Genomic DNA, 25,454 nt, shown 5'->3' with positions numbered 1-25,454 from the left:
TTTTATTTTTTGTTGTCTTCCTTCTCATGAATGTAATCAAAACACACCCAACAATTAAAATGATCAATCCCAGTGCCGTCCTGATTTTCCCTCGGACATACAGTACACAAACTACTGAAAGAAGTACACAATCAACACAGTTACTTACATCAGGCAAAGGGTGAGAGAGGAGAGAAGGGCTGAATGATTGGCAGCTGATTTCAGAGACGACATAGACAATACAAACTAATGTCTATGAAAGACAGTGTTTCCCCACCTAGTGCAATGAGGCACGTATAGTACATACACATTCACTCACTCACACACACACACACACACACACACACACACACACACACACACACACACACACACACACACACAGAAAATAGCTCCTTGTAAAGACACAACACAAAGTTGGCTCCAAGACAGTCTGTGGATGCCGGGATTCGAGGAGCGAGGCAGGCAAGACAGGAAAAGGACACGGGAGAGGAGGAAAAGGAGGAGGTGAGCACAAAAACGTGTCACACACAAGGTCACAGTGACACGCAGGCATACACACACGCACAGACACACACGATACAAAACAAACACGCCCACAAACACAGAAACACACACTAATAAAAGCAACACGGACGTGTGTGTCCTCCTAAAGTCTTGTCGGTGACATGATATGGACTAATAATTTTGTCAATTGAAGCTTGAGGAACAAAAACAACAAAAAACACATTGTCCTGGAATGATTGAAAAATAAATTAGAGTGGTGATATCCTTCGGTGTGGGATACATCCTCCAGCTAGTGCACTCCAAACAGATGCTGGTCCAATCCTAAAGCCAGGATTCGTTGAACCCGTTTTGTCCTACATTAGGAAAAGTCTGGCGATTTGGCCTGAAAGCCAGTGTCGATCAAATAGTTCGTGTCTCGCATCATCTCATCCTCAGTGGACCGTAAAAAAAATGGCATGAATAAACTCATTTCCGCATGGTTGCATGTATACTGTTTCACACAAATGACAGAGCAAAATAATTTAAAAAATACTAACGAGTACCATGAGGACTGTGACAAAAAGCATGAGGAAGAGGGACACATTTCAAGGCTATGTAACATGCTTAGACCAATGAGTCTGTCCTCATTTTTCGCTCTTCTGACATCAATAAAGACCACTGGATGCCTCGTCATCTTTCCTCTGGGGAAAATAAGCGAGTTAACTCTGAAACCAGAGGGTAGGAACCCTGGAGAAGGCGTCCAAAATGGCCGAGAGTATCCACGGTGGATATTTCGCCCTGCTAGTACTACATGAGATGTATTCCTATACAGTACGGCATATACTGTACACTAAAAGAAAAATATTGACATAAGGATTTTCTTCTTTTGTAGTCTGTACAAGGGCATGAACCTTTGGTCCTGTTTGAAATGACCATTCTACGATGGCTTACTTTTGACTTTTTTTAGTTTTCAAGAGAGAAAAAGTTTGTCACGTCACACTCCTTCTAGATGAAATACTACACTAATCTGAAGCACACATGGACTACTCACATACTACAAACTCTGTATTTGTGTATTTGTCTGTGTGTGTGTGTGGGTGGGTGTTTCCTCGCTAGATCCCAAAATGTACACCTGATTTCAGTCCACTGTACCGTTAAGTGTCCACATGTGTTTGTAAATGTGTAGTCTGATGCTCAAAAGTGTAGCTTGTGATGGATGGAGCTGATTTTTCCCCCCTCCAGCTCAGTAAAGACAGCACAGGAGTTGAAGGATTCATTAGCAGGAGCAGAACAGCACTAGCAGTTGGACACTAGCAGTGTCTCCACGTCTCTCTTTCTTTGATGGAGAGAATTATTCACAGATGAGAAGAAAGAAAGCAAAGTCTGGAGCTGTAGAGATGATGATGACCTGAGGAAAGAAGGAATAAGGGGGGAGAAGCAGATTAAGGAAGAGCTCCCTCGGGAGGGGGGTCGAGAAGATATAAACAGCACGCAGTACTGTACGTTTGTAGGGAGGAGGGTTGAGATGCATTATATAACCCATAACATTGAGATTATACACATGCCTCTGCCTTACAGCTCCTACATCTGACAGCTCCACAGCTTCCACTTTATCACACATTCCCAGTCAGGTCATGCTTTTAAAGACTTGACTAGTTTTCCTGTGTAAATCTGTCTGGAGAAGCATCTGCTGCACATTTTGTAGATATGTACTACACTTTCAGATTAAAAAAAAAAGTGCATCCACTTTACAAGCTGAACTCCAGGAGATATTTTATTGCTACCGGAGTGATGACACAAATTACCATATCCTGATGACAAGAAAATAATAGCTCAGAAACCATGGCGTGGAAAGAACGAAGTCAGGAGAGACTCACAGTTTTAATCAGAGTGGGGACTGTCCACCACGATGTGTGGCTTCGGGGAGGATGTGGTGGAACTCTTTGACACAAATGTACCGATTGCTTTTTCCTGCAAGGAAGAATACGTTTGACAATTATGTTAATTCTTTGTGACAAAGAAAACACTTTTGATACATTCAGTTAAAAAAAAGGAAAAAGAAAATGTAAATTTTAGACATTATGCTGAAGTACCACGGCTACTCATCTTACTTTGTCTATCATACTTTTAGGTGGAAAGTGTAGTTGCTTATGTGTTATGCACAGAGTTACAGTGCAAAGCAGTATTAGGGCAACATTAAGGAAAAAAATTATTAACAGCTGCCACGGCTGATATGCCCTCTGCAAAATGCCACGCGTAGAGTTATTGAAGCAACTTGATCGGCTGTCTTATTGTGTCTTGTGACACAACATACATTCTCTTTATTGCACGAGGGTTGTAAACATCGACATCCTTGCATCTGTCCATTGCCGGATATTTAATTTTGTACAAATCTGGCCAACTGGTCCAAGTTTGTGTGTTTTTTTTTTGTTCTGACTAGATGCAGCTTTCTGCGTCTCTTCAATGTCCTTATACTTATCACCACACTGTGTGATTGCTACTGAAACCATTACTGAAGTACGATTTCACTAACTCATGTACACGAAGCGTTTTGTAGAGAGTTGGCAGTCGCTTGACTTGAAACGACAGCTTTAATCTTCACATTTCGACTTTTTTCTCAAAATAGTATTTAAGGTTTTAGTTAATCTCCAAATCTAACACCTATTTTATCTGTGGCTTGCAGTGCTGTTTAGCTATTGTTTTGGTGTCCAGCTGTACAGACTGCCTTTTCTTTAACCTCCTAGGACCTGGCGTCCACATATGTGGACATCACATTTTGGGTAATTTAGACTAAAGTATTTTGCTCTACAAGGGCCTGATATCCACTTATGAGGACATTATGCTGCTACTGTTCTATCAAAATTTTAAACGAATATCCTCATATGTGGCTCTCATTTTTCTTAAAAATAAAAATAAGGTAAAAAAAAATCTGTTAATTCTTTGTTTTTACATTCATCGGGCCTCAATGTGCCCGAATACCAAAGAGAAATTAAAAATATATGTGGTGGAAGAGTTCGGGTCTTAATATGGTGGCTTTAGATGACACCTCAGGCGTCTCTAAAGACTTGATTTCAGATATTCTTTCTACTCACCAACCCTTCTGTGTATAAGGAGTAGCCAAGAAGAAAAAGTTGGCTTAAACGGAGGGATTGCTTCAAAGTAAGACTGCCAAAAAGGCTTGTTTCACACAGAGGATTAACTAAGGTACTGCAAACCCCAGTAAAAGACACAAAAGGATCTTTGAATCATGCAAAACTTTCCAGTAGAGGCAACAAAAAAAACTAAAAAGAGTTGAAAATTCACAGAAAAGATGTCATTTTCCAGAAATTGAAAGAGATGCTTTTTTTCTGTCTACTGAACTACACCAACCGTAGCAGAGGGAAGGGTGCAGCCTCCTGTGACGAGAGGCTCACGCTTGTGAAAGCGTGGCAGGATGCAAACACTCAGCTGAGCTGTAACATTAGCTGGCTGTACGCTTCCTCTGGCTGGCAGGTGTTGTTTCATAGAAAGAAAATGGCTCCTACATGAAGCCGCTCAGGTCTGAGGATTTTTTTTCCTGAATAACCAGTGCATGTCTTCCAAAAAAAGACATTTCTGCAGAGTTTTTTAATATGGCTCTTTTTTGGCACATCAAAGGCAAAGCAGGCAGAAGCCAGACATTTCTACAGTCAACAGTCAAATCTCCAAAACTGGATGACTCACTCAAATAGATGAACAGCACTACATGACGAAGGCAAACATGTAGGTTTAGTTTGGGGTGAACTGCCACTTTAAAGGAACAGTGCAACAGTGTGCGAGGTATATACGTAAATATGAAAGAGCCAGCAGCTGTTGTTTCATATGGTGGATGTGAGCAGTGTAAGGAAACAGCTTACCTGACTCAGAAAAGATAAGAAAGTCTGTCTGCTGGAAATGATGACGTTTATCTAAGCTTATCTACATATAATTATGCATTATAGAGATTAGGAGGTGTTTCACACAATGGCACATCCTGCGTAATAATTACTTTTAACTCTCATATGAAAGTGCATATGTTCCCAGGCAGTATTTGTTATTACCTCTTACCTATGGTAGAATGTTTTTGAATTTTATTTTGCTTCTTTTTCTAGACCTCTAAAGGCCTTTGCTTTTGTTTGACATTTCCACCTGAAAATAGATTCCCAAATATAATCACTAACAGTGGCAAAACCTAAACAACTCTGAGCTCAGTGGAATAGAGACGTTTGGTCAAGAACTTTGAAATGCAAATAGTCCTCTTAATCTTACCACCAGCAAATTCTGAGGATTTAACCTTTCAAATTTGACCTAATAAAATCTATAAAAGAGAGCAACGCTGATGTTTGTGAGCCCATGTTTGTGAGCAAATCCACTGCAACAAATATGAAATTCAGCAACAGCTGCTTCACTTTAAGTCAAGGTAATATTATACGGCTTCTTAAGTGAATGTGTCATGCTCTGCAGCCTGTCGGTGCTCTAATAACAAATACTGCCTGGGACCATCAGAGAGGAAGAGTTTAAACAAAAGCTGAGTAATTATTCTATCACTGCTACTCCTTCCACTCAAACTGTACCATTTCTTCCATGCTAATGTCACTGTTACTATGCTAATGCTAAATCATTTTCATCATATTGTATAAATTATTATAGTTATGCTCAGCACCCAAGCATATGTACTCATAGTGAAAGCACACAGATGCACACGCATAGACTCACACGCTCGTATGCTCATTACCTCCACAAGCTGATGCCAGTGCTCTATTGGTTTGCGAGGATTGGCCAGCATGGCAGCCCAGTGCTCCCTCCCCGGACCTTCAGCTTCGCTCCCTACACGACACATCCCTATAACCTCGTTATGACCGATGCTGATACGCAGCAAGGGCAGGAGGAGTGGAAGCGAGGATGGGAGAGACAGAGAGAGAGAGAGAAAAACAAGCAGTTAGAAAAGGAAACGGTTGAAGAGAGGGATTAGAAAAGCAGAAGGAGGGAGACAGGGCTTGTAAGAAGCAGCCGCAGAGTCTCATTTATCAACCTTGAGTATTGGGAAAAGAATACAGCGGTTGAGGAAGGGAATTGAATAGCAGCTCACAAATACACACAGCTCTGTATAAAACCTCTGTCAGTGAGGAAGCAGGCATGAGCACAAACATACAAAAGCACACACCTATAGAGATGCCAAATGGAGGGCAGGCTACATAATAGGGAGGCGGTACATTTGTACACAAACACATCAAGCAGCCAAGTGTTGCTGCAAGCGTCAGACAGCCCAACGCTGGCAGGGTTACACTTCCTTCTTCGCTATTAGCATAAATCATTCTTATTCATGAGGTGCCCGTCTATGTAAAACAGGGAACATCCACAAGGAGGCTGACTCACAAGGGGCCCCTCATCGTGTTCAACACAGCTGCAGCGCGTCAAAATGTGATGACCCAAAAGCAGCATCGCGCCTCATGCGCAAAAAGCGCACATTCAATAAGCAGCTACTTCACAGCAACGCTTGAATTGATCTGAAATCCCCTGGAGCGTGCTTCACTATAATAACACCTCAGCGTGCTCACCAGTCATAGTCCATCACTGCGATGATGATGGATACATTTTCTATATTTTCATTGGGAATGTCAAACACCAGCGCCTCGTTGTACGTGGGATTCAGCGTGTTCTTCTTGATGGAGGTCTTCCTCTTTTTTAGCCTCCGCCCGTCACATACCAGAGAGGCCTTCACGTACGGATCTGAAGCAGAGAACGGGGAGGGGGGGAGAACAAGGAAGATGGGAAGGGAAAGAAAGCAGGTGGTGGGAAAAGGAAGAGGGGGAGGCGTGGAGAGGAGCAGAAGAAGAAAGAGGTGGAGAGAGCCAGAGAGAAGCAGGGGGCGGAAGCAGAGAGAATAAGATAAGAGGGGACTCCTGTGAATGCTGTTAGGTATTATGTTCACAGGTATCCGCATCTGTAACGCATAAAAGGCATGAAAATCAAGTCACCTTGGCAAAGCTGGATTAAGAACACAAAGGGAGAAAAGCAGCACAGGTTGAATCACCTCAGTTATCCATTCAACATGTGCAGCCTGGTGACAGCAGCCAAGGAAAACACACACACCCACACGACTCTGTTTTTATGCCACGTTTAAGCATCTTTCCGGGCCCGCAATCATGTCGGGATCAGCGAGGAACAATAGCAGCGTGCGATCATTAACATTTCAGATCTCATTTAATCTGAGAGGGCAATCATCAAGCCCTTAAGTGAAGGATAACTCAAATCTCTTTTTAATATAATTGTTAATTAAATATCAGAATTTGGATTCGCATTTCTACGTCTGCAACGCCTCCAGGTCAGATGGTTGAGGTGCCTCTACCCCTTGAAGCTCTGGTCACACAGTTAAATACAGTCAATCTGGTGATGCTCTATATATTCAGGGAATATTTAGCAAAGATTTGTAGTAATTTGCCTCGTCACGCTACGTCTGCTCCTGTAAGTAATTTATTAGGTTTTGGGGAATTCCTTTCTGACAACATTTTTTATGCACGCTTGTTGGTTTTATTGAAAGTGGAGATAACGGTAACGAAAGAGGAGTTGGCGTCCTCCGTCATGTGTTACAAAGCCGCATTACACCGATCTGTGGCGGCGGCCTCTGCTGGAGAAGACTTTCTTCTTCATTTGTTGCTAAATGGCATGTAAATGACTATTTTATCGAAAAGGATCTAACACCATGTTTACCAGTGATGTTTACCCACAGGAGAAAAATATCTCTACAGGGCTTCACGCCAGTTATTATGGTATACATCTGGCCAGTGATCAGTCAGATCAGGATATAAAGCTAAAAGCACTCAGGAAAGCAACATATATCACCAGCAGCTGTTTTTGCAGACAGCGCTTAAGCTGTTTTCTGTCATATTTTTCCTCTAAATGAGTTTCCAGTCAGAGTGCTTGCTGGAGGTCTTGCAGCAGCATGATGTGTGTGAATGCATTAATTCTTTACCTGAGAAACCAGTCAGGTCCATGGCTTTGAGGTTGGTGGCCTTGATGATTGTAGCGGTGAGCCTGCCTGCAGTGGGCAGGTAACACAGCGAGAAATTAAGTTCCCCGAGATCGGCCTTCTCCTGTAGGTCAATATACACGCAAACAGAGATCAGAAATGGGGCGAGGTCAGACAGATCACACGCAGCATCAGAAACACAGAGATAAGAATTCTGTGGTTTGCTATCTGTGCTTGAAACGAGTTAGATCTGTGACTGACAGCGCGCGACAGCAGGTGTCCCGATGTGGACAGCAGGAGTGTTTGGGCACGGGGGAAATGCTGTCGCTGTAAATGAATCATACACCGATCTGCTGAAGTCACTGACTAGGAAAGAGTTAAATACAAGCAACGACATGTGGGCTTTTTATATCTCTGCCTCTAGTGCTATCTGCTGATCTGCCTGTGCTCTCAGTGGCACCTCGGTAATGACACCGGTGGTATTCAGATCACACGGTGATGCGATGGCTCCTTAGTGGCTTTGAGGCTCACTAATCAATACTTCCCAAAGTGAAACACTGAAATACGCCGATGACGCTGATGCTTTAAACTTACTTAATAAATTAAAGCCCCATGCCAAAAAATGTTTAAGACTCTGCTCCATCTAATTTGCTAATAGCCTTCTATGAATATTTCATATAAATCTACTTGGACATTGCCTAATATAAAGTTTGGAAGTGGCTAGCATTGCCCTTCCAGTAATCTATCTGGACTCTTCTGAGCTGCTTTGTTACTTTACCAGACTGCGAATTAATCTGTGCTGCAGGCCATTTCCGCTCTGTACCATTTCTATACTTCTCCTCCTCCTACATATACAATACAAGCTGGGTTTATTTTAGATGATTCCGACATGTGTTAGTATTTGAGTCTTAATTTCCCCTGCAAAACCTGAGTAATAAAACATTCTTGACTCGGTCCAAAAATTGTCCAGTTTAATTGCAGAAGCCTTAAAGCATCTTTTATTCATATTTATCAAATATTTGAAACTTTTAATGACATTAAATACAAACCACATCAATTCAGAAAATGATTTTCAAAGTAAAAGAATTCAGGTATTTAGACATCCACATTTAGTAAGTGGCTGTCTTTAAGAATAAAACTATTGTGGCTTTTCATGCTTTTGTCATTTTGGTAACTGAATGTTATTTTTTTTGTTAACATAATTCTGTACTCTCAGGGAAATCTGGAAGATCTGGGGAGAGATTGCATCATACATGACCATCAGAGAAATGTCTGACTGGCTTCAAATTATGTCTGAAGCAGGACGACGAGCCCAAACAAACAGAATCCTAAAGAACTATCTCGAGTCACCAGAACAACAAACAGATGGTGTGGGTCTGGGATTACATTAAGACAAAAATGCAGCAGAGACAACTTGAATCCACAGAACTGTGGCACGTTCTTCCAGTTGCTCGATAACCTACCTGCAAATTATTGTGTGCAAGTGTACCCGAGAGAATTCACGCAGTTAAAAGCCAAGGATTTACTACTTTTTTCAGTTTACTGCACTTTTGTTGTCATTATTCGAAAAATGCAAACAATTCATGGCACGTCAGTCAATTGTTGCTTTACTTTCAGGGCCATAAACTTTTTCACTGCATCTTTTGTCCAACAGGAAATACAAGACAGTGATGGCCAAAGGTTTTGTTAAACGTTTGAGTTATTGAAAGTTCTAAAATCCTTGAGATTGTTTTTCTCTTTGTCACAGAGACATGAAAAAGAATGTAAAACTGAAGCAGCAAAGTACAAGAAAAACAAACAGTGCAGGTCCTTTTTTTCCTTCTTTCAACTTCCCAATATGTTAACCCTTTAATAAATATTGAAACCTTTTAGTTAACTGATATAAAAATAACATTTAACTGGCAGAACATTATGCGCTCATATGTGAACATAAGCTTGTTTTGATAAAAACAAAACTGAGATGACCAAAACTGAAACTAAGCTGAACAAAAGAGGTTTAAAATGCAATAAAAATAAGAACTATTGAAAAACAGGTGTAATAACTCTGACTCACCTCGTGTCTGTGTCTACCTTTTTGTACCTTCATACAGCTATATTTGTTTTCTCTTTCTTCCGAGGCCAAAATTGAGATACATTTTTGTAACGTTACGGCACCCACTTCTGCCTTAAATCTCAAATAGAAGCTGTCAGATTTCCCATTTCTGTTTCAGTTCTATTTATCACAGCTTTGGCCCATAATTTGCAGCTGCAACGGCCCAAATGCACCACAAGGCTCATTCAAATTTCATCAAATCTAATCTACAGTGGGCATCTCCTCCAAATGAGCATGTCTATTTTGGGTTATTTCTTACCGCAGTGCCCTCCACAATGTCCCTCCAGATGGGTTTGTCCCCGGTGCCCTCGCTGAAGTCCAGCAGGTTGTCCACCACTACCTGGCCTATCAGGTCGTGTCTGGAGAAGCGGTCAAAGTCGTACACGGAGAAATGCAGTTTCCTGGAATGTAGCTCATTCAGCGGCACGCCAAACTGAAATGTCTCATTGAACACTGGGTTTAAGGTCTTCCTGTGGACCTGAAAGACAGACAGAATTTACTGTTTAGATCATAGCTGCGTAAATATCTTGTACTCGTATTGTAGTAATGAAATAATTAATAGGTAGGTAAAAAATTTTCAGGTGGGAATGGGGAACGAAGGGGTAGCAAGGGACTACTATATTTTACAGCCCACACACCCTGGACTTGCACTGTAATAAGAGTGCCACTGCCTATATTTTCATTGCTGTCTCTCAATAGTATGCTGTCAGTAAAAAGCAATGGCAATTCCATCAGCTAGAATTACTCAAAACACATTTAACCTGATGTTACCTTCTGTTATTAAGGTATCAAATAAGTGCAAGGAATACTTATAAGCCAGTAGTTCCTGCCTAAGACAACTCCTGGAAAAAAATGGCTTGAAGGGCGCTAGTCTGGCTTATTTTAGTCCCACATGCTTACAGAATTGTTGGCAACTTCTGGAGGCTGCTGAGTGAAAGCGGTTGCTAGGTGAGTAATTGACATGTGCAGAAATGCGACTGCAGCAACCTGGTTGCAACCAAAGGAATCACAAGTACTTTTTCAGTGCAGCATTATATACGTCTTTGCAAACAATTTCACCAAGTCACTGCCAGCAACCAGTTTCCAACTGGTCAGAGAATGCACATTTCTCCTAGCAACCGACTGTTGCCAGGCAATTATCAAACAGTCTCCAGGCTTGTGCGACTCAGGCTATTGAACTGAGGGGCGATACCAGGATGAAATAAATAAAGACTATTTTAAATTAATAATTATGCAGAACTACTTTGATAGACTAGTAATAGGTGAACTGCACTGTAGCTACAGACTTATATCTTTTTAAGGGCCGTTACCTGATGTGTTAATTTATAATACAGTAATAACAATTTTTAATATCATCATTTCATCCATCCATCCATTTTTGTTTTATTACCGATTCTCTTTATATTTGTAACTTTTCATGCAGAATAATAAGTACTTGCAAAGGAATTTTTTCTGTTTTAATCTGCAGATTTACTCTTTTATATATAAGTTATTTTCACATTTGAGTCTTTTTTATTGATTCTTTCATTCCAGCTAAAAACACAAGACATTTCTGAAGATAAATTCATGAAAACCAGCGACTTGTTTGGCAACTCTTAATGCTCTATTGAAAATGCACCCAGAATCCTCTGCTGAATTTATGAATAATCATTATAATCTGCCGCAAAGTAAAATGTATTTTTCAGGCTGTTTCACAAAGTGCAACTATATTTCTTCAACCAAACAAACAGGATGTTTTCTTTTTTCCAGCAGAGGAGAGGAGTCACTGAGGATTTGTAGCTTCAAAAATCCTCAAACGACCTGCTGAATGTTTCAAAGTTTGTCTTCTGGCTTTTATGTGTGACTTGAATGAAGCAATGCAAAACTTTCAAAATGCTTTCCTTGGAGGCAGAAACTGAGCTGCATTTGTTCAGAATTCCTTTCCTTGAAAGCAGTAATCTACAGGATCCTCGTGTTTTAAAGCAACATCTTTGACACCGAGAGCTTAGCGCTGTTTTTTGGTATTTAAACTTTGGCTGAATTTGAGTTTATGGTGTTTTTTCTCAATCCTGGGCTTTCTTTTGTTTCCCTATCTAAAGCACACAGATATTCTCCACTTTCGCCCACAACAAATTAGAAAACAGAGAGCTTTAAAAGCTTTAAGGGTGAATCTAAACAGCAACATCAGCCCAGACTTGTAAGCATTAGCAACTTCTTTCTTTTTTTGCTAATGACTGACATTATTTCAAAAACATGACAGAGGGATGTGTTTAAAAGTGTGTCGCGTTTGCTAAAATGTCCTCGAGCCACATAATTATCATCTAACACACTGGCTGACCTTGTTCCTTTGCCAGGGTGAGAAAAGTGAATTTCACCTTTCCCTTTGGGATGGAAGACCCAATCATAGTTGTGAAATTAAATAACAACCAAAAACTAGATTTAAAACTGAATATTTTCTTTTTGTCAAACATGCACAGTTCTTTCCTTAACTCTCGTATCTCGTGTCACATCAATTCAGTCTCACGGAAAGACGGCGGCTATAATTTCCTCCTCATCACATCTCAGCATATTGTGGGCTCCGTTTGTAAATTTGTCGTCAACCTCATTCCGGCTCCAACACATAATTTTGCTATTTGCTGTTTTGCCAGTGGGATTTATTTGCTATGAAAGCATTTGATGTGGATGCTGTCATGTTATAAAGCATGTGCAAATTAAAATGTGATGCACACAGTTTTCCAAATCCAACTTTTGTGGCTGCGTGAGCGGCTCTGTCACTTCGGCTTATTAGCACTTGATGATTACTTGTTAGCTTTGGATTAAACAGGCAGCTGATGAAGGCTCTTTGAGTTCTGCAACCCGAACACAAGCCCTAACATCTACATCGAGGCGTTGTGTTTCTTTTTTTGAAAACGGTTGGAGGCATAAAAGCATTGCAAAATATGAGTGGTGTAAAAATTCGGTGTTAATGAGGATGTGATTGAAATTAAACAATCACCTACACTCCAAACAAAAGAGGAGCCGTATTATGCAAATGGATGAAGCATTCATGCTTTTCAGTGGTTGAAGGGGCTTTTGATGTGCCGGAGACAGTCACACAAAAGGGAGAAATTTCCAAATCATACAGCTTCACTGTCACTGAAAGCTTATTTTTCTCACTTTCCCAGCCCTCTTTGATTCTTTTTATCCCAACACGGCAAAAGTACAACCCCATTTCCAGAACATGAAAGAAAAATTTAAAATGATTAAATATATATATATACATATATCCTTTAATCTACATTTAACTGAAAATAGTACAATCAAAAATGTGACAGTCAAAATGAAATGCAGATTGTACAACTATAACATATAGTATTATATAGAAGGCATTTAATAGGAGGCACAGCCTTCTCTGGACGTGATGTAAGCACGCCTGCAGCTGTGCAACCCTGCATGTCCCAGACGTGTTCAGCAGCAGACATATTAGGCCTGAAAGGCCTGAACCGCTCTGGCGGCGTGGGGACGGGCTTTGTCCTGCTGAAACAGCCGCACGGTGGGGTGCCGCAAGAGTGGCACAAATACATGTGCAAGGCTGCAGCAACGTACATGCCAACGGCCCAGCTTTGACCAACTTCAGCCAGTCGCAGGTGCTGGCAATGATGTTCATTTGCACATTTGTGTTTGGTAAACTAATCCTGCCACTAGTTAGCTAACTGATCAGCTGGAAGGTTTGGGTTTTCTGAGAGATTAAGATGATGTGAAAATGAAGACTGAAAATATTTCACAGCATAAAAAAGACCAACCCCCCCCCCCCCTTAAAAAAACACCTTGTAGCAAATATGGCGCTGTGGACACTGTGAAAATACTCCACGGCCAGAAAGTTAGGTGAAAAGAATTTCATCATTTACAGCAAAATATAATTTAAAAATCCAGAGAAATGTCTTTAGTAAAGACCAAGGCCCCAAACCCTGTTTTACAGCCATAATCTTCAGGGCTTTAGACAGCAGTATAGCCGAGTGTAAAGAGAGGTCCCTTTACCCATTTCCATGAGACAATTTTGTGTTTTCAAAGAACATCCTTTGCCTTGTCATTTTGACGGTTGAATCCAGCCGAGATATGGAGTCACAGACTGGGAACAGAGGCTTCAGAAAGTCGCTGCACTGAAATGCAAGTACAGCGACTATGGTTCTCCGAGCCCAATCTCAAAGTGATGGAGCTGTAAGGCCAAGTTTCATTTCTATGAGCAGCCAGTTTCACAGCAGCCGCCTCGGCTGTATAATACAGGTGATCATAGATCTTTTATTTATTTTTTGAGTAAACGTTATAAGGGCTAATAAACTGTTGTGTGGACCGGTCGAGGGTCAATAACCCTTGACGTGATTAAAGCATGTGTGGGCCTTGATGTGATTCTCATTTCCCATTGTGGCCTTTAGTGAAACTGAATTTGAAACCCCCATACAAGCAGGAGCGGTGTTAAATGCACATCATTTAATTCTGTTTTCTCTTACATGTTACACAGGTTCACAAGTTCAGCGACAGGGCGCTACTGGTGATATTTATAGATCTAACACAAAGAACAACAACTCACATTTGTGAGGCCACAGAGCTCATAAATTCTGAGCTTTTCCACAGAGAATAAATTAGAAGACAGGAGGATTTTTCAAGGGCTAAGGGTACATTTCCTGGTACAGAATGTCCCGGAATGTACTTAAATATTGACTGAGCTGTCCTCAAACACCAAAATAACACGCAGGAGTTGAGTAGCAGAGCCCTGTAATAGTCAGAAGAACATTATCCTGAATAAATTATGCACCAGATTAGATTAGATTACATTAGTTGAACTGTAACGATTCTCCACGGGAAGGCTGGGCCATCAGTGCATCAGGAAACAGGCCGAGAGAAAACAAAAAACTGATGCTGTTTAAATCTTAAGGGGATTCTTTTATTGTGTGAGCTTTTTCCACAGCATCAAGTGAGCAGTTTGCCACTAAGGATGAGTGTGGTAGGAGTGAGAAGCACCTTTGTCTGGAATTTCTTCTTCCTGTCTGGCAGTAGGTAAATCTTCACGTACGGGTCAGAGAAGCCATTGGCATCCTTCGCTGGCAGGTCCAAAGCTTTCAGTATCTTCACCACCAACTGCTCCGTACTGCGAGAAACATACACAGAAAACTCCATTAAACTCGTATATAAAAAGCCAAGACGCCCAAATTTGCACGAACACGTATGAGCCCTAGACAGGGTCAGCCTCCCCACACACCCAAACACCTCAGCAGAACTCATATACGCGTATAATAGTGTGGGAGGTTCAGTGTCTCTGGTGTAAAGAGTATCCAGAATAGCTTGTGTGGTGTGCGTGTCTGTGTGTGTGTTTGTGTCTTATCCCTGCAGCTGTATCTTGGTTGCACTATCAGCGATGTAAGCACAGCAAGCACAGATGTTCAGCCAGCGCGCCTGTCCAGTACTGAGCTCATTAATTAACCTTAACACAGTACCCTTTAATCTGTAGTCACTTGGGTCATGGAGATGTTGGTGCATAAGAGCCGAGCAGAAAAAGATGAATAATTTATTAGCCAATAACAAGAAAATGAATGTATTTCACAGGAGTACGGATTAATCATTGTAACAAGTGCATGTTTAACATTTGCTCGGAAAATGCGAGAAACTGCAGCTTTTCTACATCACGTGTGATAATACGTGACCCAAGAGACAGATTCAAAATCTTTACAAAAAAACCCCTTAAAATACGAAAACATGCAAGCACCCAGCTGTCAGAGTTATCAATGTAAACACATTTATTTGACTGATTGCATATTTCTTGTACATTTAATCAATACTACAGTGATTGCCTAAGGCAGTGGTTCCCAAATAGGGAGCAGGAGCTCCAGGAGAGATGCTGGGGTGAATTTAAAGAAGTTGTCAGATGACTCCTGTACTCCTGTAAAAATGAAATCATCCCAACGAAACACCTTTTTTCAGTTGGCAGCATTCATGCAGATGTTATATTTGTTAACACAACGCTACTCCCAGTAATAAGGAAAAAAGAGAAAATCACGTTACACACAAACAAAATTAGTAAGAATTAAGTTATTAACATATAAATCAGGTTGAAAGCTACAACTTACCAGCAATACTAGCAATTTTTTTCTATGGTGAAAACCTTCACCTTTTAGTGACTGTGAAATTATTGAATTAAAAATTATTTGCAACCCCACTGATCGCAGGTTTTTCTGTGGGTTTGGAAACCAAATCAAAAGAAATCCTTGGTGTAAAGCGATTATCAGAAACACACATTGTGGTTTTATAATCCTTATTTAATCCAGCAGTAAACAAAAGTGTACCTCGGAAACGGACATTTTAAATAGAAACCTGCGTGTGTCCATCACCTCCAAGGTGACTGATGGGTCTTTTCATGCAACTAAACATCACAATTAATAGTTTTGCTGTTACAGGATTGTTTAATCAAACAACTGTAAAACAGGCCCGTAATATTAATTATAACTCTTATATAAATATATAAAATAAATAAAAACAGCCTGCAGCTAACAATTACTTTCACTAACAATTTATCTGCTTATTATTTTACCATTATGCGCCACAGAATCTTTAAAAATGAGTCAAACAATTAAATTGTTGTTGTAAGTTCTGATTATTTTTCTTCCAGTAAACGAGTCAAAGTATTAGCTCCTAGAAACCTCAACATTTTGATTTCTTATGTGGATTTATGGTTTTTCTACCTTGTATTGTACATGTATGTTACATCGGTTTTTCTCCAAACAGAAAAATAATGCTATCAGCAGCTTTGATCTAAAAATAGCACTTTTGACACACTCCCTTATAAATGCACAAGTAAGCACTATAACTGGAGTGTGAGCATTTTTGTTTTTTGTCATGGAAACAAACATGCGTGCAACATGCCCACAAACACACACACAAACACAAGCAGGCTGATGCGCATGCCCTAACATCTAAACGCTCCATCACACCGTCATGGCTGCATCTCCCAAGTCATTTGTTATGTATTTAATTAGCAGATGAAGATGAAGATGGCTCGGAGGCTTTTAATCAGACCTCGTTAGACTGTGTCTCTACGAGTTAACCAGTGTGTCAGCACTTCATTAGCTGCTTAAGGAGAACAGCGTGAACTTTGGGGCTGAGGAAGGATCAGCAGGGCGAACGCTGGCAGTGACCCTGGCAGTTATGTCTTCTCTGTCCAAATGCAGCATTTAGTACAGCCGTGGCCAATCCAGACACATGTTTACCTCCGTATCACATCCAATTAAAGCAATCAGATAAACATGCCTACCAGTCGGCAATCACACCGAATAAGATAAGATAAGATAAGATAAGATAGAACTTTATTAATCCCTCGGGTGGGTTCCTCTGGGAAATTCGACTTCCAAAAAAAGCACAGCAACGACCAAAGTTACAGTTACAGAACTGTTATATATATATACACACACACACACACACACACACACACACACACACACACACACACACACACACACACACACACACACACATATATAAATACAGAGACAAATATAAATAAAATATACAAAGGGGATAAATAGAATAAATAGGAATAAAAAATAAAAATACAAGTGAATTGCACATTTCAAGTATTGAGTCTATTGCACTGTTGACTATTTACAAAAAGTATTGCACAAGGTATTGTACAGTGAGGTGCAGAGGCACTACAGCTTAGTTGTTCCCCCCTCCTTTGTCCTCCTGTTTCCCCTCCCTCTCCCCTCCAGAGAGGAGTTAAACAGTCTGATGGCGTGTGGGACAAAGGAGTTTTTAAGTCTGTTAGTTCTTGTCTTGGGGAGAAGCAGCCTGTCACTGAACAGACTCTTCTGGTTGTTAATGGCCGTGTACAGAGGATGCCCAGCATTGTTCATAATGTCCATCAGTTTCTTTAATGTCCTTTTCTCTGCCACTGTCACCAGAGTGTCCAGCTTCATGCCGACCACAGAGCTAGCCCTCCTGATCAGTTTCTCCAGCCTGGATGAGTCCCTCTTTGCTGTGCTGCTCCCCCAGCACACCACAGCATAGAAAAGTACTCCAGCAACCACTGACTGGTAAAACATCCTCAGGAGCTTCCTGCAGATGTTAAAAGACCTCAGCCTCCTGAGGAAGTACAGTCGGCTTTGGGCTTTTTTATACAGGTGCTCTGTGTTGCATGACCAGTCCAGTTTATTGTCCACCCACAGCCCGAGGTACTTGTACTTGTTGACCACCTCCACCTCCTCCCCCTCTATCTGAACTGGCAGTGGACCTTCTCTGGACCTCCCGAAGTCCACAACCAGTTCCTTAGTCTTTGAGGTGTTGAGTTGCAGGTGGTTTGTGTGACTCCATGCGGCAATAAGGGAGAAGATGTGCGGCGCCAACTGCTGCAGGAAATTACATTTCCAGGCAGGTAAATATTTCAACATGAAAGCCCTGAGTCATTTAAAAATGCATCAAATAATCATTTAATCCAGTATGATTTGTGGATATGTTGGCAGCAAAGATTCTGCAGTCACCTCAATGCATCAGTGCGCTTTAATGACAGGAAGCTTGTGAACAAAAAAACCCAAACAAATCTACCTCTCTCTTATTATTATGAATTTTCCATTACCTGTTAATTGATAGTTTAACATGGCTGCGGGTTTTCCTGCACTCATATGTCTTACTACAGAGCAAGACATGAGCTCGAACCAAACGCCAGGTTTTTACACAATCCCCGAGGCAACCTGCAGAGAATATACCTATTACTGCTTGAACAGGGAGTGAAATTCACAGCCTTATTCCTGGCAGACAATGCCCGAAAGCTAGCTGTTATTCCCACAGTGGAAATGTGTCAGCTTTTAATGGGATTGTCAATAGAAATGCCTTTCCCACAGGATCTGAGGAAGACTGACATTGTTGTTCTGAATGTTACACTCCAAACAGCGGGGTTTCGCACATTAACATACCAATCTTATCACTGCCGCAACACTAACACACCAACACCTCGCGTGTGCATCTACACACCTACCCACACTTGTTTTTGCTACATCTCAGACCTTTCCCCCTCACTTACATCTGCTCACTGGCCTTAATGAAACAACGTGATGCATTACAAGCGACTAGAGAAAGGCATAAGTTAACATGTGACTTTATAAATGGGGGGAGGAAAAAAAGGGCACACGAACTGTTTTCGTCACTGCCCTCCGTCTCCTACCAGCTCCCATGCTAATTCTTCGTATCTGTAACTTCAGCTATAACACAGCCTGGTGTTATTATGTGTTGACAGGGTTGCTGTTTAAAGTGGCTCTCCATATATAATTCATGACCGAAACGGCCTCTCGCTCCCTTTCTTTTCTGACCATCAGCACTTTTGCCCATCGCAGTGCTTCTACATGTCAAAGCAGGCAGAAATGGGGGCTGCCAGCTGAGCAGCCGACTCACTCCTTCCCACAACCCACCAGCACCTCGACTTACATTCACATTCATGTACACACCCAGCCCGCACAGCATGGCAGCCAACAGTTACATACTTAGACCCAGCAGACCCGTGCTCTCCAGCAGAGAGCATTCAACTGAGCGTCGTCAAAGGAGTAAAAAAGGAAAGTAAGTACAGCAGCCTGTGCCACACAGTATCTAAAGACACAGATGCCACTTTCTCATTTTAAAAACCTTAATATTTCAGTTTATTATCATAAACAAATGAGAGCACAGCTGAGAAAACAACTCTCACATCTCCTGCTGGTGATAAGTTAGCTCAGAACGTGCTCGCTGTCTCAAACTCAATTTCTCTACTTCAGTTGGAGGATTTCTTTTTGTGTCTACTGAAGTGGATAAACACGGTGGAAGATATTTTCCCAAGAAGCATCCTCTTTGTTCTGTGCCATAAAGACATTCAGCAAATCAGTGCCTGTTTGCGGCACCTGACTTAGTATTTGAACGACTTTACAACCTAGCGTGATCAAAGTGGCTGAAAAACAGATGCATCAGCATTCAACGGAGACGTGCTGGTAGTTCGAACCAGTTTTGGTTTCATCATGCAAAGCTGAGAAGTTGTTCTTAGAGATAAAATTCTACAAATATATATCCCTGCTATCACAAGAATCTACAGGGTGCTGGATTTATTTATCTACTCGTCTTTTAACCAGGCTAGCAGTCTTTTTTTATGCATGGCACCAGTGGTCTATCCGCCCAGGCCAGCCAGCAACTTCCAGAGCCAAAAAATGAAAACAACGTGTAAGTGCTAAAAATTATAGTACCTGCAGCAGCCACTCGAGGCGAGTCATTCCCCATAGATACCCATGTTAAAATACCCACCTTTACAATACTAAAAAGCATGTTTATAGCCTGCTAAAAAAAGGGTTTGGGGCTCTGGAGCTTATTTGTTCTGTCATAAAAACTGTGCAGGGTGTTATTTTTTTCTAACCCAGCCAACTTAATTAGGATGTCTGCTAGGCTTCACCTCCACTAAACGAACTGCTGAACCTTATTTGTGCTGTTGACCCTTATTAGAGCATTAAATTAATAATTTGGCTAACTTTGACTGTAGTTGTACTAACAGCCTGTGGTTCTGTTGGGTTTACACCCATACACTCGCGGTCACCAACCTGGCAGTCGAAAAACTCACAAAACAGATCTTAGTGCTTACATCCATCTTTAATTTACAGGCTATAGTCCTGACTAAAATATCCCAACTACTGTAAGATAGATTGCCAATCTTAGTACAAATTAACATATGTGCATATTAACACTAAACACAAATGCAAATGTATAAATGAAAATGTAAAAATGCGTACATATTAGTGTGATAATTCTCAAAACTAAAGACGCTGTTACATTCTGTGGTGGTTCGTGTTGAAAGTCTTATGACAGATGATTTTATGATGGGAAAGTCTCCATGCTACTGACTGTGTAAGTGTGTATTTACTGATTCGTTGAAAGCACTGTATGCCCACTCAATAACAGCCTCATAAAAATATTAGTGCAACCCAGCTGTGTGGTGATGTAACAGCTGCACCATTCACCGTTAAACTATGTATGGTAAATGATTTATTAATGTTCAAATTCTCCACTTTTTACATTAGAAGACATTGGCAGGGTGAGAGTAGGTTGCTTTTGGTGCAAACTTGCTGACTTACTTGAAGGCGTAGCGCAGGAGGAAGCTGATCTTGCCGCAGGTGTCGCCCTGTTTGCCTTCGCCCTGGTCGCCTTTGGGTCTGTAGAGCTCCGGTTTAATCTGCCCAATGCTGGTTACCTGTTCCTTCTCCTCTCCGTGGAAATCGGGACTGGAGAGCTGGTGAGTCATGGGCTTGGGCCTAAACAGAGATAAAAGGGCTCAGAGGGTGCATATTAAGGGAAGCGCACCAAATGCACACGTGTAGTCACTAAAAAAGTGTGATTTTGCAACATTATCAGAGATACAGAGACGGATATCATAAAAAAAACATTCAAAACAAGCAGTGCAGACGCTTCGCTTTACAGACCTCAAAAGTGTTCATTAAAAGAGAGCAAGATTAAAACCGCTGTAACCTGAGTAATGCGATTTTTACGACTGTGTTTTCAAAAACACATTTTATAAAGGTAGAGTCCTCCTCTTATTGATGTACTGATGTGTTTGTTAAATGGATGTACGGTAATGATCACCAGCTCGGGGGTTAAAGTTCACTCCTGTTTTTATTTCCCACTTTGCCTCTGAATTTGGCGACAAAAACGTCAGCGCTAACGGACTTAAATGAAAAACAAACACACACACTCGATACTGACCGAGGGGTGACCTGCTGTTGGGAGTGAGCGTTCGGCAGGTCTTTATGGGCTCCACCCTCTGAGTTGGGAACGTCTGGAGATGTCTGACTCAGCTTCAGAGTTCCTACAAGAGTATAAAATCTTTGGTGACTCACATGCTTGTTTTGTTTTGTTACAGTGCCACTAAAGACCTGCATTTTTGTCAGCAACATTGATCTCATTGATTGTTGTACTTTGATTTAGCAGGCAGTGATTTACCAGCTGAGGGGAGTGAAGGAATGAGCAGACATATTTACAATAGCAGAACATGAGCCAGCATTAAAGGCATACAGAGACGTGAAACAAGGCTACATCAAACTGCAATAAAGGCAGCCAGCAAACATTTGATATTGAATAATGATAAACAGCGTGCACCAGCGTTGACAGCCAGCATAAATAAAACTCCAGGATGAAAACTCAGAGCTGTTTTTATAAACTCAGGTCCAAAATATCTCTGACAACAGTTTCTATTTTAGCTTCTTTTTCTAATTGCTGCCTGTTTTTGTATAATGTTGTGCTCAGCTGACAGGCCAGTTCAAAACACTCCATCATCACATGCTGTTTGGACAGCATGGCTTAAAGTCAGGTGCATGTTTTAAGGCTGTCTTTTATTCCTGCAATTGAGTCAAAACAGCACAAAACAGCAAAAAACAGCGAGAATGCATAAAAATGGCAAATTGCCTGTATTTGTATAGCGCTTTACTAGTCCCTAAGGACCCCAAAGCACTTTACACATCCAGTCATCCACCTATTCACACACTGGTGATGGCAAGCTATATTGTAGCCACAGCCACCCTGGGGCGCAGTGACTGCCGGACACTGGCGCCACCGGGCCCTCTGAAGTGTCTTGCCCAAGGACACAATGACCGAGACTGTCTAAGCCGGGGCTCGGACCAGCAACCTTCCAATTACAAGGCAAACTCCCAACTCTTGAGCCCAGCTTTAAGTCAGAGGTAAATGCATAGGAATAATGGTGTCACATTACCATCTACTAACTGTGATATGTGATACTGACGTTGAAATATCATTATGGATTTCTATAGTTATGTAACTCTCTTGGCACCGCAATTGGATTTTGAATTTAATTAATCTGCTAAAAAAGACTCAATAAGCAAAGCTACGGTTTAATTTGATAATTTGATTATTATCATTAGAATTGTTATCATTTTATGAATATTTATATGTTATTCTATTATGTAACATTACTTCTCTCATCTTCATATAGTGCAATATTATCATTATAGTAATAAAGGCAATAATAATAAAGGCAAAATCCAATGAGAGTTTTCAATATATTTAATATTAATATTAATAATTTTAATTCGATTGCTTGTTTGTTCAGGGCATATCTGTTTTCACTTGGGTTTCAGTACGCTTAATTTATTTTCTACAGCAGGTGTGTTAAACTAAGAGCCTGGGGGGCAGAACCGGCCGCTCGAATGACTTTGCAAAGTGTGAAAATTGCAGAGGAGGTCATAGATTTGGGAATTTTCCCTGTATTTTGCAAAAGGAAGCATTGTGCTGCAGCTCGTTAAGAATTGATCATGTGCTTCTTTAATTTAGCAGTGTTTCTTTATAATGACAGTATACTGACTGAATGTGGGAAAAACTCATATATATTGCTGAAATTGCCCTCATTTTTCTTGAGACATCTCAGGATGTTCGTAATCTATTATCTAAATGGACGGCTGATTAAATCTGAGTGTTTTCAGAACGTACTTGCACAGCTATACACCAAAAGAAAGGGAACTTTTGGACAGAGTATTTTTTACAGGCAGCGGTTTTACCAGTTCATCCCCCTTGAGATGGAATTGGGCTGTGTGTGGCTCATAAGCTAAAATGAAATTGACACTGTGGTCTGCATGCAGGTGTTTTCTGCAAGCATGCTCTGATAAAACTAGCTGCTAAGGACAGTTAAGCAGCCAAGGAGCTACTAGTAGAGTTCCTTCAGCATTCAAGAAGAACAAAACAGAGCTAAATGGAAAGATATATTTATCAGGTGGCGGGAATCAGAGGTCTTTAGGTTGTAAATCAGCCACTCACCTGCATCATATGTTCCAAAAATTATTTAAAAAAATAATAAAATAACAAATTTGCACATTATATTTTTTGTCATTTAGATCCTAAAAGATGTGTGTACCACTTGTTTTAAATTTTACTACTAAATAAATGTCTGTAATAAAAGACCACGCCAGTACGATGAAAAAGTAATATTCCTTGAGTGTAGCACCACTGAAGCCCATTTATATACACGCAGTAATGGTCAACATTCATCATAGTGCTACAGTTCAGACAAATTATTTTACAGCATGTAGGTAAACATATTAAATTCACTACCCTGTGAGTATATTAAAATGAGAGGGTATTGACGGAGACATTGCATCGCTCTTTCAGCCTGGCTGAAATGAATGTTTGCGTGTCTTTGCTCTCTCACCAGCATTGTTGGGGTAGGTGTCCATGTCCAGGTAGGAGTGCTCCTGGGTCTCATTTGGCCCTCCAACCACGCCTCCGACCTCACCCCTCTCCAGCCCCACTAGGTCAGAGAAATGGGGGTGGTGCTGGCCCTGCTGGCCAAGGGTGGGATAGAGCGAGGACGAGGAGTGGCCCTCTTTCCTCTGCAGCAGCGGGGGTAAGAGTGACGAGCCCCCGGCAGCTGCAAGGTTTCCGACACCGGCGGTTCCAGGAAGCAACCCCGATGTCAGGCTCAGACCTCCGCCCTCCTTGTCCCGCCATGGTAGCCAGCAGAGCTTCCAGGAGACGAAAAGGGAGACGGAGAGGAGGACGATGCCGCAGAATGTCACAATGACCGACAGCAGACTGACAGAGATCTCTGCAGAGGACCACAGGAAGAAGGTAAAGAGACGAGTTAACACTTACAAGTCTCTAGCCAAGATAACACTTCTGAGAGTGCACTTTTTTGTAACCTCTATTTAACCAACAAGTTAAACTCTTGAGATTTTTACACGATTTTCCTGCACTGAGCCTGGCAGGGTTAGCCCTGAATGTTTGTGTTTTTTTTTAAATCTGAGCTCCGAGAAAAAAAATCTTTGCAAGCACAGCCCACTCCCACACTGCAACACAACAATGCTAACAATGCTAAAGAAAGCGCTGCCAAGGGCCATAGCTTGGATATTAAAGATGGACATCTGAACCGTGAAGCCAGCTTGGAAGTACCTTAAACCTGCAAAAGGCCAAATCCTCTGCTTGGAGAAAAACTATGTGGAAAAAGTCCTTATTATGAAAAGCTCCCTCATTCTCTCTTTTTTTCAGGAGTTTATGGCCTCATTTGCAAACTTCAAGTCTATTTGTATACACCATGACCTTTATTTGGTACAGTATGGTCCCCATTGGAATAACAAAAACAGCAAAGTAGGGTATGCTGTGATCTCTGTTGGACCTATGTGCAAGCTGCAAACTTCAGTCATACTAATAATGTAACAGTCAAGGTAGAGACAAGCAGCGCATGTGTTTAATAACAAGTTTTTATATTTTAATGAGTTAGGAGGACGGACACTTGTCTGTTTGCTCTATTGATTTGGGGTTAGGTAAGCTTAGTCAGTGCTTTAATTGCTCCTGAAGTCAAAAGCTAAATACACCCATAAAAGGCTAAAAAATGTTACCTGGTTTCATGTTTCGCCAGGATTTCCCCATAACATTGCAAGTTTCTTAGTAAAATGCAGCATCCGCTTATCATGTCCAGTTTACCAAAAACAAGACTGCGATGGTCAAAATGCTCAGACCAAGGATGCACAACTGAACATCACAGTGGTTGCGCACATTTTTGTATACAGTCTATGTTTAGCAGTGGTTTGAGTATGCTTACGAGATCAATTCTAACATGATTGTGTGTACCAAATGTAATCCAATAGCTGCTGAGGCATTTTTTTAAAAAGCGTCTTCATCAGCATGCATCTGGTATTTTACACGTTAACATGTTACGCATACATATGTCTGAGAAATCAACAATAAACCACTGCATGATGAACAATCCACACGCGCACACACGCACGCACATCGCTCCCAACATCACCACATTATCTACAAATCACGCATCACGGAGCGGCAGAGGCAGGAAAGGGAACCTGCTGTAGGCGTAAATAGCAATATGCAGCCATCCCCTCAAGCTCACATCCCAAATTTGAATCCTGAGCTTAAAATGAGGGCAAACGCTGGCAGAGTGGATGTTCTTAGAGAAGGAGAGGA

At 41.2% G+C, this 25,454-nt stretch overlaps 1 protein-coding gene across 1 annotated transcript in view; it reads right to left on the bottom strand.

The window, feature by feature from the left end:
• Nucleotides 1-25,454, bottom strand: part of syt3 (synaptotagmin III) — a 41,287-nt gene continuing 15,833 nt past the window's right edge. Inside the window, exons 4-13 of the mRNA XM_085272034.1 lie at nucleotides 23,686-24,081; nucleotides 21,234-21,336; nucleotides 20,609-20,785; nucleotides 14,502-14,628; nucleotides 9,784-10,002; nucleotides 7,436-7,556; nucleotides 6,021-6,192; nucleotides 5,198-5,327; nucleotides 2,343-2,436; nucleotides 1-1,873 (exon numbers count right to left, since the gene is read on the bottom strand). Of these exons, the coding sequence (XP_085128160.1) occupies nucleotides 2,347-2,436; nucleotides 5,198-5,327; nucleotides 6,021-6,192; nucleotides 7,436-7,556; nucleotides 9,784-10,002; nucleotides 14,502-14,628; nucleotides 20,609-20,785; nucleotides 21,234-21,336; nucleotides 23,686-24,081 (1,535 nt within the window). The 3' untranslated portion in view covers nucleotides 1-1,873; nucleotides 2,343-2,346. The remainder of the gene's footprint in view (nucleotides 1,874-2,342; nucleotides 2,437-5,197; nucleotides 5,328-6,020; nucleotides 6,193-7,435; nucleotides 7,557-9,783; nucleotides 10,003-14,501; nucleotides 14,629-20,608; nucleotides 20,786-21,233; nucleotides 21,337-23,685; nucleotides 24,082-25,454) is intronic.

Source organism: Mchenga conophoros, linkage group LG4, assembly GCF_057382185.1.
Source record: "Mchenga conophoros isolate Kocher_MC1m ecotype Shallow Benthic linkage group LG4, M_conophoros_male_GT1.1, whole genome shotgun sequence".
Classification (NCBI taxonomy): domain Eukaryota; kingdom Metazoa; phylum Chordata; class Actinopteri; order Cichliformes; family Cichlidae; genus Mchenga; species Mchenga conophoros.
The sequence above is the reverse complement of the archived record's forward strand: the minus strand, read 5'-3'. Positions and strand labels throughout refer to the sequence as shown.